We start from the raw sequence: 18,332 nt of genomic DNA, 5'->3' as shown, positions 1-18,332 counted from the left end.
CGCGCGCGCGCGCGTACGCGCAAGTGTGCACACCCCCAGTTTAGACCAGTTCATCTGGCTCTGCTCAGGAACCCAAGGATTGGGACAGTTTTCCCCGAGTCCTGCTGCCAGGTCTCCTGAGAAGGCTGCCCAGCCTCCTCCCATTACACACCAGAGCAAATGCTCTGTCAGTCTTTTGGATCAAGTAGATTCAAACGTTTTAGGGTTATCCTAACCCCAGGAAGTACAGACACCTTCCATATTGTCCTTCACTTGCCTCTGGAGCTGATAGGAAATCATTCAATTAAAATGAGCACGGCAGAATACATAAAGCCACAATATGAGTTTAAGAAAATGAAAACGGCACGGCAAAGGCATTCTGAAGCCTAAGTTTATGAAATGAAATTTTGTTTCATTCCCACTGATTTCCTAGGTGAAATTAGGTGACTATCTGGGTAGCATAATGATGATAATGATGGGAAACCATACGTACTCGAATGACATACGTAAAGCTTTAATAAAGAATGAGAGAGACTCAGGGGAGTGCATTAAATCGAGTAATAATTTATTATTTAGAGACCTCTACCCATTTACTCATTTTTTTTCTGGAAGAATTGGCTCTTCCTCCAAGGTGTGTGTGTTCTGCATGCTTGTTTTGCAATGAGGTGACGGCTTATAGTTACAGGGTAGCCATCCTACCTATGAACTGTGTAGGACGCTGTGAGAGAAGGAACAGGGTTTACAGGACTCTGCGTGTCCTATAGGAATGCACTGCAATTATTTCCAATCACAATTAACCTGATTAGAATAATGGACAGGAAGTGTCCCTCTGTAGCTAATGCACTTTGGCATCAGCTGACTGAAATCCTTTGACAATTTCTGCACAGATGGCTGGGCTGAATGCAGCACTTTTTAAATTATTATTTTCATGGTCTCTTGGTAGGCCAAAACCTCGACACCGACAACAGACCTCCCCATTAAGGTGGACGGCGCCAACGTCAACATCACAGCTGCCATTTATGACGAGATCCAACAGGAGATGAAAAGGGCCAAGGTGTCTCAAGCCCTGTTTGCCAAAGTGGCTGCAAATAAAAGTCAGGTGAGTGGTTTTTAAAAGAGCAAAAGCAAGAGCTGGAATTAGACCGTTCTCCTCCTCCCACCAATAAAAATACATCTGTTCCCATAATAATAATAACAATAATAATCCCTAGGGAACCTGTCGTGTTCTGCCTTTTGCTCTGTGGTTTGCCTTTATTCCCACTGGAGTTCAGAATAGAGACTAATTCAAAACCCAGACTTTTTTTTTTTCTTTTAAAGAATTGTTTTGAAAAAAAAAAATCAGCCTTGAATGATTTGTCTCCTAATTCTAAACACTACCGTGTATTCTTTCTCTCTCTTTTTATTTTTACTTTTTTTGGTATTTGCGTAAAACTTAGTATTTATGAAACGGCATCTTTCTGACATCACGTTTTGGCCAGGTCTCATCGCCTCTCTTATTCCCACCAGGGGAATGGCTGACTTTGTTATAATAACTACTTTTCCCCGGCCCCAGAGACACCTTGTGATGTCAGGTGTTTCTTTTATGTATAGAATACCTTTGTTTTTCCAGGAGAAAACACACGTGGGGGAGTCCAGAGTGAGTGCTAAAAATCTTTAATAGAAAAACACAGAAGCTTATCCAGTGCAGTTTTTCAGTGTGCTGGGATTGTGGGGAATGGAATGCTCCAGGGAAAAGGGTAGACAGATGCTTAGGTTTTTTATTTCTGAAAGCAGCAACAGTTGATGGGATCTACTCTCTGTTTCAATTCCTTTAAAGAGACAACTACCACCCCATTCCAGAATGGGTTAGGTTGAGGTGCCTACTACTTATTTATCCCTGAGAGGAACAATTACCTAATACAGGGTGGAGGAAACAAAAGTTTGTCGAAGCATAATTTTCAGAGTCCTTGGATTCTGAGCTTGATTTCCTCTGTGGCCTCTCCTGACAAATGTTTTCATCCCTACATATGTCAGTGGTAAAAAGGCCCACCATCTCCCCAACAGGTCTTCTGTTGTATGCCATAAAGAAAGGCAGTTATTGGGTATTGTATTTCTATTAAGCAAGAAGGTTTCCAATAAAAATTAAGTTTTAAAAATGATATATAGTTAAATGCTATATTTAGACTAATTATATGGTTTTGGGATTAGCCTTCCTTATCTGTAGTTTGGCAGTAACCTGACTTAAGTTATTTTTCAGATGTTAATAAAGGGAAAGGAGTAGAATATCAAGGAACTTTGAAGAGGGTTGAAGTATTCGTTTCCCTTTTCGATTTCAATGTAGTAATTTTTCCAGATTATTCTTATTATTGCTCATCAATGAAATCATTGAAATGCAGTTTGCTAAGCTATGATGTCCAACCATTGCCTGAAATACATGAAAAGAAAACACCATGGAGCCTTCCTAAACTGTTAAATGCATAAAATCCCATGTAGCACATGGCAGAATATAATGAGAGTTGGAGCTGTTAAACGAATAAAGCTGTTAAATGCATAATGCCACTTGGCAAAACTACTGTGCATTTAATGGTTTTCCACTGTGTAATAAAGGACATATGTGGTAAATGTGCAGTGAGTATAAAAGCTACACAATTGATTTTGCAAACCTGCCCCTTAGTTGTGATTTGATGTAAATATCAAAGTTTCACTCAGTCCTTTTTTAATAAGACGCTTTCAAGAAAAACTGAAGACCACAGTCAGAATTTGATTCAAAATGCCTGTAATCTTCCTATTTACTTGGCACCGTGGCTTCTGGAAATAGTGATGCCTCCAGCCTCCAAAAACAATTCAGGTGGTTGATTGAAAGTTGTGCTTGCCAGCTGGCCCAAGTTTAGCTCTCCAAATTTTTGATGCCTCCTGAAGAATTTAGTTGCCCTGATTTTGTAGAATCCGGAGGGAAATGTAGTACTGGGGATTTACATGTTGAAGGATGTGATTGCGCCTAGGTATGAATAAGGTTCTTTGAAGTTTTTTCTTTTTTTCTTTGGAACAATGGTCCCATTCTTATTTATGAATGGGAACTTTATTGTAAATAGCTGACGGGATTGGCAAATCAGGTGCAAGGTTTTTTAAAAATGGTCCTGCCAAACAAAATGAACTTAACTGACAGTATCAAAGGCAATTTTACCTAAATTATTCACTCCATTTTATAAGTACCGACATTCGCTTCATGAAAAGCATATTTCATGAAATCAGTTGCACGATCTGCAACCTTGCACATGTATTTGGTGCTCATTCATAGGGTGTATGTACATGACTAATAGTGGGACTTTGGCCGAAGTGCTTGTCCTCTCCAAGCTGCAGTGGGAAGTCGCCACACCCTCTTCATTGGATTGTGAGGACAGAGAGAGGAAAGTGGTTCCCCTCCTCTCCTGCATTTCCTTTCCTCCCTCTGTTGTGTTTCTTTGGAGGGCTCAGAAGTTCTTGGAGTGACTGAGGAGGCAGGTAAATAGCAAGGGCTCTCCATTGTCTTGGAGGTGAAATCAAGAGAACCTTTAATTAGGAACTCTTGTGAACTGTAGACTTGGAACCTTGAAGGCTTGGTTCAAATATACATTACCTGCCCTCCCTTCCATTTAAAATAGAAATGAACCCTCTGTTAAACCTCAGCCACTCCTTGGTCTCCATTGCTGTCATCAGCTAGTAAGAATAGTACCTAACACTGCCTGTGTGTTAGGCAAGCTTTGAATGAAAAGTAGGAAAAAGAAACATTTTAGAGAGATAAGAGGTGATTCACCAAGATGGTCCTTGATGGCTGTAAGTGTTTAGGGACACAATGGGAGGAGGGGTTCAGAAAGGAGTTGAAACAATGACCAACTTTGGCAGTTTTGCACGTGGTCCTGGGAAGTGTGTTTGTGTTTCCTTAGCGGGTTACATAAGCATGCGTCTGTAGGGTCGTCAGCATGCATCGTAGACCACCTCTTCCTTCAGGTCAGCTCCAGCTCCTTTGTTATGCATGGTCAGTCTGTTACCCAGTTCCCTCTACTGTCCCCTATCTGACCTGCCCCTTTCTTCTTGGAAGAAGAGTCAAAGATGGAAAAGCAGAAGAAAAACATAAGAGGGAAAGTTATACTGATGAACATTTTACCTTTCACTTTTCCTTTGTTTTCAATTTAGGACAAAGTTTAGGGGTGTGTGTGAGTATGTGTGTGTGTATGTATGTGTATTCTGAGGATTCTTTCTGCAGAATATTCAGATTGTTGGTCTTCCTGGGATAGGATGCACTAGGCTCAGTGATTGTTGTCTGTGAACTAGGAGTGGGGGTCCTTAATGTAAAGGCATACAGGACATTTTCTGCATAACTTCAGTATGACCCTTAAATACAAAGGTCCACCAGGGAATGAACACCCCAGGGTGCAGTCCCAGTGGCCGCAGGAACTCCTTGTCCCTCGATAGCTTTTTATAACCTCCCTTCCCTGTTTACACTCTGTAGGGTTGCTTTCCGCCTTCCTCCCCAGTTGCAGCTCCATCACATGCGATCTGGGAAGTGGAAATCCAGAGGGAGGAAGCCCAGTAAGCAGTGGGCTCGCTCTCTGCAATCTTCCAGGCCTGGCCATGTGCTTTGTAACGGCTTCTTCAGCCACAGTTCTTCCTTCCCCTTGACATAGCTACCCCTTTCCCTGGACACTAATTCACTGTTTATCTCATGTCCCGCCCTTTTCTCGTTTTTTTATAGTGTATGGTAGCTCTGCTCATAGAATGTTGAGGATGATCTGAAGTTGGTTTCCTTTTGAAAGGAGAATGAGTCCTTTATTATTTGTATACCCAAAGACTCAACTCCACATATGTGACTGTTTTTTCCTACTAGGTTTGGGTAGACGGATGTGAAAGGGCTTATTTTAATCTCTGTTCTCCCTTGCCTCCATTAAAAAATAAAAACAAACATGAACAAAAACTTCAGAAGGGCACTGGGTTTGCTTTTGGGGGGTGGGTGGGTAGTGGTTGCTTGCTTTCTATTGGGTTGTCGGAAAAGTCATGACGTATTTTTCCTGTTTTTCGTTGCAAAAGTGCATCATGACTTTTCTGGCAACCCAGTATATTAGGAAGGTAGAAAAAAGCTTAGTCACCACATAAAGGAGAAATAGACAACTCGCTTCAGATGGTGTTAATAAAAGGGCCAACTCCAGAGGCTGCTGGGATAAAAGAAAGGAGTGACCTGGGAGTAAATAGGGACCCATAGGGATGTTAGAAGAGATGACATAAGGATGTCCTCATCTCCACCAATATTTAAAGACCTCTGCTAATCCTGGAGTTACCCTCCTGGCCACACACACTTTCCTAGGTCCACAAGCTCTAGGAGCTACCACTAGGATCAGGGATAGGAAAGTCCTTACTCCTGCTATGTACAGAAGTGAGAGAGGGGGCACAATTGTGATCCTCCTGCAGCCGGGGAAGATGAATTTCTGGCCTCCAGTACAGAATTCTGAAACGGAATTTGTGTGCTCCATGATGACTGGGTTTCAGTATGTGCTCTGCTTCACATACATCGTTAGTATCAAGTAGATTCCGTGTATTGACCTTTATTTCTTATTGCTGTGTTTTAAACAAACAAACAAACAAAAACAACTGTATTCCTTGTTTTCACCTACTGACTTAACAAATTGAGTTCTTAAGTAGAAGGCTACTTATGCTTTAGATATAGATTATAAGCTCAGATTTTATGGACAGCTTTATCATAAAATCTCTTTTTACAGATGATCTAATTTGCTTAACAGGCTAAATGAATTTAAAATATACAGGTCTCTGTGGTAGGTCCTTTCAAAAAAGAAAAAGTAAAGACAGATAACTTTACATAAAGAAAAATAATGGATATATTACTTGGTTTGTTTTCTTTTATTGCTCTTCACTGTGGAAGTTTATATCCATTCTGTATACATGCTAACATATTCTCTCATTTAGTTGTGAGTTATGATATTAGTCGTTGCCTTTGCATCTTTTCTTAAAAATGCCCAAGGCACAATTTAGTTCTTGTATTTTTTAAAAAGAAATAACTTCTCTTTTATGATTCCGTAATAACATTCTTACTTTAGAAAATTCAGAAAATGAAGAAAAGTATAAATGTGAAAACGTGAATCACCCATAATTCCACAACCCAGAGATGGTTATTATTAACATTTTATACACATTTCCTTCTAATGTGTATGTGTGTATATGGGTGCACACATGTGTATTTATATCCTAATTGAGATCATACTGTACAACACATAATTACAAGACAAGCTAAAACAAAATTCTTTTAAGGCCAACTTCTCATGTAGGAGAGTAAATTTGCAAAGTGTAAAACATTATCTTTAGTCTCATTATTTAATTTTTTAGCCTTTAGAAAATATTGTACAAGGATCGAAGGTTTTCCACTTTGCACAAAAGTGGTTTGACATCTGTCTTATATTTTTAAGTTTCCTTTATGGAGATGGCTGTATTGGGGCTGGGATAGATAGCTGAGGCTATTGGAAGTAGATCTTTGGCTGCCCCATCTCCCTGGTGTAAAAAAAATGACAGGAAGTACTGGCCATGTGATGCTCCACTGAAAATGAGTTGGGGCCTCCGTCTTACTCCTAATGATTTTGCTTTTGCCATCTTGGATTCAGCATGTAAGGCAGGCTAAAAAGAGGCATGCAGCTTGCCTGAGTAGCTGCCCCTTTGTTCTGGGCAGGTTTCTTTGGAACACAGTCATTTTGCCTATCAAGGAGGAGTTTCTACTCTTGTCAACTGGGTCATGTATACTATGGCTTCAGGGCCATTCACCAAATTCACCAGATTTAAAAAATTAATATATTTGCATGATAATTACCATTCAAAAAAATTAATATGCTAAGTAGTGAAGAAATTAGATTGCTCAACATTCCCCAAAGCTAAACTAAGTAGGCAGTCAACACAGTGACGTTTACCTGTCAAGTTGAGCCCTTCCTTCTCTTCCTTTCTCTCTCAGCATAGTCTTAAAGGATTAGATTCTAGTGAGAGATTATCAGCAGAAATTCCCTCAAGGCCTTGGTTTTTATATTAGCCTTATAGTGAGGAATTGGGTTCTTTGTACCACACTCACAATTAGTTATGTTAAGGTTTTATGCCCTAAAGCTGGCTTTAATGGGAGCCCTTAATTAGATATCAACAAAGATTAACCACAGAGTTCATATGCAGGTCTTAGAAAATGTCTGATACCTTTACTCATTACGAAAGTTTATGTACTGGTTTTAAGCACACCTTTATCTACTGCAGAAACCTTGAATTGTATTGTTTTGCCTATTTATGACCTGGCACCTTTGGAAACTTGAATGTTACTTTGAAGCAAATCAGGCTGGCGTATTAAAGCCACCTCTCGGAGCTCTCCCAGCCTTTTGGAGAGGAGGACCTCGAGTTAAAGCAGGATTTTTACAGTTGGAGAATGTTGGTGCCTATGAGTGTTTCCAACCACTTTGTTTAATCATCACCCTTTGCAGGGCCAAGACTGGGGTGAGGCAAGCGAGGTCTTAAGATGCAAAATACGAGGAAGCACACACTTTCAGAACCACACTCCTTATATTTTGTGACCCGTGGCTTGCTTGCCTCATCCTAGTCCCAGCCTTGATCTTTCAAAAAAGTATCATTCCTAGTTTTCTGCTGTGTTTGTTTTTCCCCCCAGCTTTTATAAGTTTTTGAGGCAGTTTGCACAATGGATAGTATTGTGTCATAGGTAGGCTGGAATTTGGACCTAAAGTTTCCTATTTCCAGGGACTGGAAATATTTCAGTTGTTTTCTGCTTGGTATTTTAGCCTAGTACATTTTGTTGTTAATATCTTTCTAGTATTTAAGTGGAAAAGTATATAAGGTTCTAGATTCATCTTTTTGACAAATATGGACAGCTTTTTCAGGTGCATTGTTCCCATATATGCATGTATGTATGTGTATACATGTTTATAGAAAGCCACATCAAATTTCCATACTATTAGATAGCTATGTGTATCCCATATATCTATGGGAAGGAAGGCAACAGGATTTTATGAAATCCCTCTTGATTTGAGCCCTCTTATAACAGAGGTTAAGGAGTTGTTCTGAAATAAAATTTTCATTACTCTCAATTACAGATTCAATCTTTACAAACACATCCATAGAAATGTGAGAGACAGGCCCAGGGACAGCTGAAAATTGGTCCCCGTGAAAATACAGTTGGGAACTTAGTGTACAATTTTGAAAAATAAAAAAAAAGAAGCAGATCATTTTTACTTACCACATTCAAGGTATAAAATAATTAACCTTGAACTGTAACCAAATGCTCAGCACGAATCTTTTTTCGGGTTTAGATGACCTCCTCGTCAGGGATTCACTGAAGCTCTGGCTAAGTCTCCCTTGCAGTTAGCCTTCTATCCGTTTCAGTTTTCTTGATTAGGTTATCTTGAATCATTAAGGGGGTTATTTATTTTAATAGACACTTATTGGATTCATGAAAAGAGAGTTTGGTGACTAAGAAACAAGAGCTGAATATTATCTGGCTCATTTCACACTTCAGAAGAGTCTCAACCAGCTGAAGAGAAATCCTTTCACAGTTACAAAAGTTTGTTTGGGGACTTCATGTGCTTCCATTTAGAAAACGAGCTGCCTGTGATTAATAATATGAATTTTCTTTTGAGACACTCAGAAAACATTTCCTTTTGGTTACATATGCTGACATTTTCTCTATTGAAGATGTGGGTGAGCAAATGGCCTTTTACATTTCTGTTGCAAGAAGCCTTGAGTCATTCTCCTGAAGAACTGTTCATTTGCCGACTTATTCATTCATTGGAGTTCCTAGAGGGGCAAAGGGAGTGGGGGCTATTTACTATTTGTAGATTGAATTCACTCATCAGCTTTGTGTTAGACACGTTGGGGGAACAGTAATGACTGTGACAAGGCCCTGCGTTCAAGGCGAGTACAGCCCTACTTAACAGGAACAGTCTTTTACTCTGTCTTTTTTGTTGGAAATCGGAGCAGGCTGTGAACCTATGTTTGTTGCTGAGGAAGTCCTGGTTTGTGCTTGTTCTGAAATATTATAAAACTAGGCAATTTGTCACAAACATAGAATTTAAATTTTTTTTTTTTAGTGAAAAAAACATGGGGAAGTTGGAGTCATGACTAGTGCCTTAGGGTAGGAAAGGAAATAACTTAGTACACAGCAACATTTCAGTACCACGGACAGGAGCCCCACTCTTCCTATTTGCCTCCCCTCCCCCATCACTTAAACCTAAGTTTTGGAGCTAGGATTGAAAACCAAACACTGGTATGTATTATGGTTTTGTGAAAGACCTCATTGGTCATTTGAAAATTCTCAGCCTTTGGTATGTATTTTGGAATATATGTAACTCATTTATTGACTACTTGAAATTTTTAAACTTTAAAAATTTTTATAAATGAAATAGACATTGCCTTCCCTCCATTTTAATTCAGGAGAGCTTTAAATTACTCTCATATGAACAACAACAACAACAACAACAACAACAACACACACACACACACACACAGAGGAAAAAATGGTTAAAATGATGAGAACAGATTTTTAAAAAATGGTTGATATAGTTTGGTGCTTATGATAGATGTCATTTTTTTTTAGAATGAAAACTCCTAGAGGATGATGTTTATGAAGTAGGTACTTTACTGCTACCAGGCCATTGTAGGTCCATGGTGTTCTTGACTTTATCATAGTGTTTCCTCTAAAAACTTTTTGTTAGGAAGGGAGGGAGGAGAGGGAGGGAGGAAAAAAGAAAGAAAAGTTAATTTTGTCGTGTCATTTAAAAGCCTTCCATAACTCCCAGGGCCCATAGGAATAAGATGAAATTTCTTTGCATTATACTCTTTATAATCTGACCCCCCACCTCCATTTCTGTACGGTACTTTAACCCCACAAAGTTGCTTCTTATTCCCCTGATGTTATAATTTTATAATTCCCTGCATTTGCTCGTAATGTTATCTCTACTTAGAATATGTTTCAAATCACTTCCTTTCCCCATCTGGTAAAACCCATCTTTACCTTTCAAGGTCCACCTTATATGTCATATTTCCTATGATGATGTTTTTCCTGAGCTTCATTGTCATAATTACTCACATCCTTGCTGGTGATCTCAACCTTTTAAGGAAAAATTAATCATGAAATTAAATGATACATGTAACATACCAACACATTTCATGGCACACAGTAGATGGGTGCTCAGTACAAGATTATAAACTGAATCAATGTTCTGTGAGAACTCTATCACTGTTTAAATTTATATAATGGGGTAAATTGGCTCACCCCATTTTTTTTTAATCATACCCATGCATTAGAAATGGGAAAACAAACCTCAGAACAGGATTGCTTCTGAAAAATAGTGCTCTTCTCCAAATATAACTCTTTGAATTTGAGGCTGTAAAACATTCCTCTAGGTTAATTTCTGTGCACATTAATAATTTCAGTTCAATCTAATAATCATTTATTGAGCATTTTTTTATGGGCAAGAAACCATACTCTCCTCTGAAAATGCTAAAATGAGTAAGACACCAACCTTTTTCCTCCACTCCCATCAAAAAGGTGACTTTTCATGGGGATGCAGACATGGCTACCCATAACAATGATAATCATAAAATTGTGAGAGAGCATAAGCAAAATGCTTTGGGGTTATGCAAGAGTGAACAGCCAATTCATATAGGCGATCAGGTGAGATTATGTCAGCTGAACTTTGAAGTACAGCTTCTTGTGGGGGACAGAGAGCTGAGTATTAGACATTCCAGCCAAGGGAGTATCATGAGGAATACCAGCTGTACCCAAACACTTGTAATTCACTTCACCTCAGGTTTTCCGTATTAGAAAAGCTAAACTGACTATATGAATATTCAGCCAACCTTTGGTTCAAACTTAAAACCACCCTATAAGAGAAATCACAAAAGTACTTACCTCACAGTTCATGCATGGAGATGGGACTATACAAAGCGTATTCAGGGCCAGAGAGTAATTCACAGCGGCTGAAGCTCAAGGTCAGTAGGGGAATTGGTGGGAGATGAGACCATGAAGGAAAAACAGGAGCAAATTGTGGTTCTTACTGTTGCCTCTTTTAATGCTTTTGAGTTGGGAACTAGAGCTGTCTCACTTAAGTAAATAATTAATAAGACAACCACTTTACTAAAATATAAACTATGGTGATATTATTCATATACCAAGAAGTAATAATGGCACGTTTCTTCAAGTAGTGAGGATCCCTACTACTTTTACACATGATTTGCTTTGTAAATTTAGATTGACATGCAACTTTTCAGGAACACGTGGATTGTAAACAAACTATCTTGTTTGGTGTGAGTGTTGCCTCACCTGCATAGTTGGAAAGGGTGCTCAGACTTGTTTTCTCTACTGAGGGAAATATATTTGTTTAAGAGGCTGGCGAGATGGCTAAAATGAGATGTTAATAGATATTATTTGCTTATGTCCTGAATGCTTGGGAACTCTTTAACCATTGACTATGAGGATGCAGCCTTTAAAATTATATTCCTTCTCTGGATTCAGGTTTTGATGGTAAAGCAATTTTAATCATAAATTCCTTGGCATCATTACACTTAGGCTCCATGTATATTTTCCTATGAAGTTCCAGGTATTCTCTATAGTGAAAAAACATTTTAAACAAATTTTAGACTCACAGAAATGTTGTAAAATAGTAGTTTCCATGTATCCCTCACCTAGCTTTCCCTAATATTAACGCTTTACATCATCAAAATGCAATTATCAAAACCAGGAAATTAACATTGTTTCAATGCTATTAACTAAACTAAAAACTTTACTCTAATTTCAGTAGTTTTTCCACTAATATTCATTTTCTTTGCCAGGATCCCATCCAGGAGCCTCATTGCATTTTGTTATTATTTCTCCTTAGTGTTGTTCTGTAGCCTGTGACCATTCCTTAGTCTTCCTTCCTTCCTTTTTTTTTTTTTTAAATGACCTCGCCATTTTTGAAGAGGACTGGTTTTTTTTTTTTTGTCGATCATCTCTCAATTTGGGTTTGTCATGATTCGACTGAGGTTATGCATTTTGGCAAATCAACCTCAGCTTATATGTTGTGTCCTTCACAGTGCATCATATCACAGGATTCATGGTGTTGATATGTCATCACTGGTGATGTTGACCTTGATCATTTGGTCGGGGTAGTTTTTCTTTGTACTTTAACTTTGACGGCTAATTGTCATCTGCTATTTCTGACAAATGACAAGGTAACAGAGCATGGAAGGGAACTTAAAGACCATCTTTTGTAAACCCCTCCTTTTACAGTTAAGTTTCCAGAAGCTCCAAGAGGGTAACCACTGGCTCATAGGTAACCCAATTATTTAATATCAGAGCAGGAACTTAGCAGTTAGGTCTCAGGGATCCAAGTTGAATGTTCTCTGTGCTTCCTAGCTGTGCTCAAACGCTTGTAATTCATTTAGCCTCAGTTTTACCATACTAAAAAAGTTAAACCGACTATATGAATACACAGCCAACTTTGGGTCAAAACTTACAACCAGCCTAAAAGAGAAATGACAGAGAGGTATGTACCCCACAGTGCATGGTGCCCCCTCCCAGAGTTGGCCAAGGCTGGAAATCAGATGAACTTCTGTATCAGCATTTCTGAAATGAAAATAATTCTCCTGGAATGCTCCACAAAACACATAGGGAACAACAACAGAAAACCTACTTGAGATTTTTAACAGAAAAAGGAGATTTGTTTATTAATAATTCATGAGTTCCCATTGAACATGCATGACAGAAACAGTGCTATTCAATAGAGAATACTGTCATCTGTCACTGTTTTATTTGACATTTACACTTTTTTTTTTGCCTGATACTGCAAAACTTTCTTGGATGGCATGCAAAAATTATATAAATGAAAAAAAAATCCCAATGTGGGGACTCTTTATCTCTTCTGTGATGGGTTCACTCACAATTATACACCATGTGTGTTCATGCAACAGCATGGCACTTTCTCACACATTCATTAGCCGCCAAGCAAGCTAATAAGAGACCTATTGTGAAAACAGAGATAAGCATCCCAAATGGACTGGTGGAAGTATCATGTGAATAAAAAGATGGAGGGTGGGATGGGAAGTGAGGTGGAAGAATAGATTCCCGGAAGGAAGCATGAAATAGGTGGGGTGAGCAGTGAGTCAGAGGGAGGAGAAAGAAAATTATGGCTGCCATGAAGAAAACTGACAAAAATACGTGGCCATTTCAAATGCAAACTAAATATTTGTAAAAGGCATTACGGGAGCTCCACTAGTAGAGAATATAGGCATTTAGTAGAAGAGCAAGTTAGAGTCAGAGCACCTTGCAGTTTTGTGCTGGTGTAAGGCTCTTGACAATCTTTCTGCTCTGTAGGTTAGTTATTATTTATAAAAATCACAGAACCAGCTGATACATTCATAAGCTAATTATTGAAGCAGCTGGGTACACATGGTGCAATATGTCCAAGGCTGTGAAGTATCACAGATTTCTTGGGGCCTGCTGTGGTGGGGGTGCGCTGTTGAAGGCTCCATCCCTTAATCTGATCAGCCAAGCAAACACTTTGTGGGGAAACTAGATTAATAACCCTCTAAATACCATGAATGTGCTTTATCTTCAAAACTGGGTTCCCTTAAACATGCTATTAGCTCAGCTCCATCAGGGATTTGAGGAAGTTCTCTGGTGCCCTAAGAACGGGGTCTTGCTGGCTACCTCCCTGTGCCAGAAATTAATTTGGTTTGCTTATGTCTGCACACATGATCACACTTGTGTCTAATCTGCTCCCTAATAGCTTCAAGGTCAGGACCTTGCATGTCAGTGGGCAAATTGAGCACTACACTTCTTAAAGACTGATGGCAGACAGCACACAGTCCATAACGAGGCCTGTAGTTTGTTCTAAGTGATTGTAATGAGTGCAGATTATAACAGTGCATATAAATCAAATGTGCCAATGAATGTTGTGTGAGACATTCCAAGTATCGTAAGTGGAGATACCACTCAGCTGTCACCTGTGTCCTTTCAAGCTGTGGCTTCCCACAATGCAATTCATTCCTCAAGCAGAACAGCAGGTGCTGTCCTCCTGAAGGTCTGGGTATCTCAGAACTTCATCTTTTAACAGATGTAGGTTTTTTGTTTTTATTTTCTGTGAAATGATTGGTCGCCATGCTGTAGCATCCCCTGGGAGATGTTAAACATACCTGTTTGAAAGAGTTCAGTTGGAGACTTATTCAGATCTGTGAAAAGACAGAGAAATAGAAGCTTATTTTTTCCACAGATGGCTTATTTTCCATTTCAAGAATTCTTTCCTTTGTACAAAGAAACCCTAGAGGAAACACTTTGGGACTAGGAGATTTTTAAAAATACAGTTTATTTTCTGGTCAGGATAAAAAATTTGTCTTCAATCATCATCTGTGTTACACCTTGAAAATCAACCGTTACCTGTCTCTCAATTGAGTTGGAAAAAAAAAAAAAAAGAAACAACACTATGAAAATACTTGGAAAAATATTTCCAAGCAAATGATTAGATATCTTGTTTTCATTCTTCCTAACCCTCTAACTCTCCCCAGCTCCCAGTTTATTGCAAGAAAAGATCAGGTCTGAGCAAATGTGGCCTCTCACTTGTAAAAACAAGGCAGTGTTGTGTTACAGATTAGTTTATAAATCCCCAGTGGCTTCACAGTTCAGTGCCTACAGCTGCTGCAGATGGGCCTGGGTTTTTGTCTCTTCGCGGTGCTGCAGCCGGCAGTTGAAGGAGAAAATGGAATGATCAGGTTATTAACATGGAGGCCGTGAGGAAGAGGCTGCACAATGAGAACAGCTGGTGTTGCTGTCTTGGCTGATGCAGCGGAGATAATCAAATCTTGCCTTTTTTGGGGTGAAGCAGAAGACACAGTGGAGAGTTAGACAAACAACGGCTTATGATATTATATGGGGTTTTTATAATGTGTGTCAGGAACTTCCATTGGCTTACAAGTTATGCTATAGAAATTTACTGAGGTTTGGGGTTTATAGTTAACAAAGTCATTTGTGTTTACTTATGCACCTTTTAGAGAAAAATTCCTACTCTCATGCAAGAGGCACGATGTGGGACAGTTCTTGTTTTTAAAATTAGCAATGTAGCTTGGAAATGATGTGTTAGAGAGCTACTGGGTAAAATATTTTGACATGAGTCAGTGAGCGATGTTGACAGCATCCTCTGCATTATTTTCATATAATCCATCATTATTTGCATTACATTTTCTTTCTCATGCAGTTGTGAGCAAGGGAACATCCGGATGCCAGAGTTGGGAGGCAGACATTTGCAGGTGGAACCCACCTGACCAACTACCTCCCTTCCTGCAGGTGTGGTTGTGGTGGGAAGGTGATGGTTAGGAGGGCCTAGAGCCCAAGGCATTCAGAGATGGAGCAAATATACATTTTGTTTTCATTCTAACTAAGGTTGTTGTTTCTATTTTGTGGAATTATTGATAATTGTAAGACTCTTTTCTCCCTAGAGAATTCAGTGCTATTTACATTTAGACATGTTTTCTTCTTTAGAATTTGCCATTCTGTAATATATATTTTTTCATCTGCACTCTTTTCTTGGGATGGAGTACTATCCAATGGGGTAATTAAAAAAATTGCAGCAGGCCAACATAAATTAATTTTTTCTGAGAACTGGGTAACTGTAATCTTGCTTGAGTATGTTTTACAAAGGAACTATAATTAAGAATATATTTGATAGGAAGGTTGACAAGATAATTCACAAGGGTGAAGGTTCTCCAGCATTGGTGTAAACCACCTATGTGGTCATTGGTTGGTTTTCATAGTTGCCAGTCTGTTTCAGTATCTTCCCAGGTTGGTGGGAACAAATTTGATGGAAAAATATGAGAAAGTGGGATGGCGCTTGTCTGCAGGCAAAGCCACCCTCTGCTGCTCTGTACTCTGCAGTTTAACTCAGGGGACCTTCTCTCTCTCTCTCTCTCTCTCTCTCTCTCTCTAGGGCTGGCTGTGCGAGTTGCTTCGCTGGAAGGAGAACCCCAGCCCAGAAAACCGCACTCTCTGGGAGAACCTCTGCACCATCCGTCGCTTCCTGAACCTCCCCCAGCACGAGAGGGATGTGATCTACGAGGAGGAGTCGAGGCATCACCACAGCGAGCGCATGCAGCACGTGGTCCAGCTCCCTCCCGAGCCAGTGCAGGTCAGTGTCCCCTCTCCTCCCAGTCTGGGTAGGGCTGGCTGTGCTAGCAAAGGTGCAGGGTCCAAGGGGCACGGGGCACACCACACCCATTCCCATAGGAAGGTGTCTCGTGCCATGTCCCTTAGGACATAGTGGGAACTGTGTGTGTGTGTGTGTGTGTGTGTGTGTGTGTGTGTGGTGTGTACACGTGTGTACACACACATGCTCACACAGGGAAAAAATGAGAAGTTGAATCCAAAGGCAGCTCCTTCCCTGAGGGCGTTTTGCTTGAGGGATTGTGAAGCCAGAGTACTTGTGCAGAATTAAATGTCCCAATCAGAAAACATAATTCATAGTTCCCATCAGTCAATTTTCTAAAGAAAAAACTCAGAAGTAGCCAATGAATTGATTCAAAATCCCTCAAGGAATATTGATTGGGCTGAGGGAAAGAAATATCCACATGAACCAGAGAATACCATTGAACTCCACTGAAGCTTTGACAGAAATTGTAATAGATTCTTAGAACTTTAAGATGAGTATTTGCTGTCTTTGGTTTCTTCTCTTTTAGAAATCTACCTTCATTTGGGTTCCATGTTTCGTTTGCTTAGTTTTTGCTACCATTGAGGAATATTTCTTTCTAAAAGTAATTGAGTTTAACTACTGACTCTTGCTGTAGTCTGAAGTCAGTTACTTTCAGGAAGAACTATGAACTAGGGTTTCCAAGGTTACACCCCTCAGAGTTTTGCCCACAGATTGTTTTGGGAGGTTATGAGATTTGTCCTACTGCCCAGTACCACAAATTCCAGCTGCTACCAAAGAGTACCCTTCAACGTCTCTGAATCTTCTTTTGTGTAGCAAGAAAAGGGAAATTGAGGCAGGAGTGCAGGCAGGTGTGATTTATGTGTGTGAAGAATGGAAGATAAGATGAGGTGAATGAAAGAAGTGTGGGGCGTGGTTTCTTGACCAACATGTCATAGGAGAGGTGGTGAAGGACGTGGTGAAATGCTCTACCCTGAGGCTTCCTGTCTTCTTTCCCTGGCTCCACCCTCACATGCCTGGGGGAGGAGCCAGAAATGAATTGGTCCCTTGCATCACTTTTCATCCAAATACATATTGACATCTCAGTCAATGCTTTCATGTTCTCATTGGTCAGTTTCTAAAGTCATAGAGTGAATCGTCCAAATGATTAGACACGTGAATTAATAGAGCTAGAAGCACCTAGAGCAGTTTCTTATACTATCCACAGTGAACTCAGAATGGGTGGGTGATAAGGGTACTGGGCTGATCAGTGGCAGAGCCCACTCTCCTGGCCATGAACTGGTGCTCAGGGCGAGTCATTCCCCACAGGTGAGCCCCAGGGCTTACCCTTCAGCACCCACTGTCCCCCTATCTCCTCCTTGCCCTTTCCTAGCTGGCCTTGTCCAAACACCAGAGCACCTCCCTAAAGATATTTAGGTCAACATGCTGAGCCACACAGAGTAGTGCTTTTCAGATGTAGTAGAAATTAAAATTAAAGAGGGGCCTGATATAGGCTTACCAACTTTTTATTTTGGAAAATAAATCTATATAAAAAATTCAAAGGAAGCTCCTATTTATTATGCATATTTTTCATAAAATAAAGTATCGTTTAATAACAAATTAATGAAAAAGATAGCCTCAGACAAAAGATCTTATAAACTGTAGAAATTCAGTCATATGAAAACTCACCATTACCCTTGATTTTCTCATGTTGGTGTGAACTGGTTAAAACTTCTATGTTGAACCAGCTCAAAGCCGAGGCCCAGCTTCAGGGAACCACTGTCTCTGGACCTTCTGGTCAGGGCCCGTCTTAGTTCAACTCAGGCAAAGTAGAAATAGAACAGGAGTAAAAAACTAATTTATTCTTGACACTAATAACATCCCATTTTTATTCTATTTTTTTTATTTTAAAGTTGGAAATTTAGAGACGTTTGAGATAAAGATAGTGAAACCTGTTTTGCATTATAACCAAAGACTTCCCTTCATTCGGATGATGGCTCCTGTACGTCCCTCGCTTCATTTTCTTGTCCAGTTCTCATCTTTATGTTTAGGTAGCTAGAGGATATTTAATATAATAATTTGTCATGTATCTGACTGGTTTTAGTAAAGTAAATCTTAGAAGCAGACAGCTAATTGATTTTTGAGTTTTTATTACCTTTTTGTTAGTATGTGAGAACTAGAGCATGATAACAATATTTA

The 18,332-nt window shown here is 39.6% G+C and overlaps 1 protein-coding gene across 3 annotated transcripts in view; it reads left to right on the top strand.

Moving 5' to 3' along the window:
• Nucleotides 1–18,332, top strand: part of SATB2 (SATB homeobox 2) — a 178,803-nt gene that overhangs the window by 129,336 nt on the left and 31,135 nt on the right. For all 3 annotated transcript variants that reach the window (XM_019635771.1, XM_019635770.1, XM_019635769.1), the window contains 2 exons: nucleotides 923–1,078; nucleotides 15,939–16,136. In XM_019635771.1, the coding sequence (XP_019491316.1) occupies nucleotides 923–1,078; nucleotides 15,939–16,136 (354 nt within the window). The remainder of the gene's footprint in view (nucleotides 1–922; nucleotides 1,079–15,938; nucleotides 16,137–18,332) is intronic.

The sequence above is a fragment of the Hipposideros armiger genome, unplaced genomic scaffold (assembly GCF_001890085.2).
Source record: "Hipposideros armiger isolate ML-2016 unplaced genomic scaffold, ASM189008v1 scaffold_23, whole genome shotgun sequence".
Classification (NCBI taxonomy): domain Eukaryota; kingdom Metazoa; phylum Chordata; class Mammalia; order Chiroptera; family Hipposideridae; genus Hipposideros; species Hipposideros armiger.
Note: the sequence above shows the minus strand (reverse complement) of the source record. Positions and strands in the feature narration are given on the sequence as shown.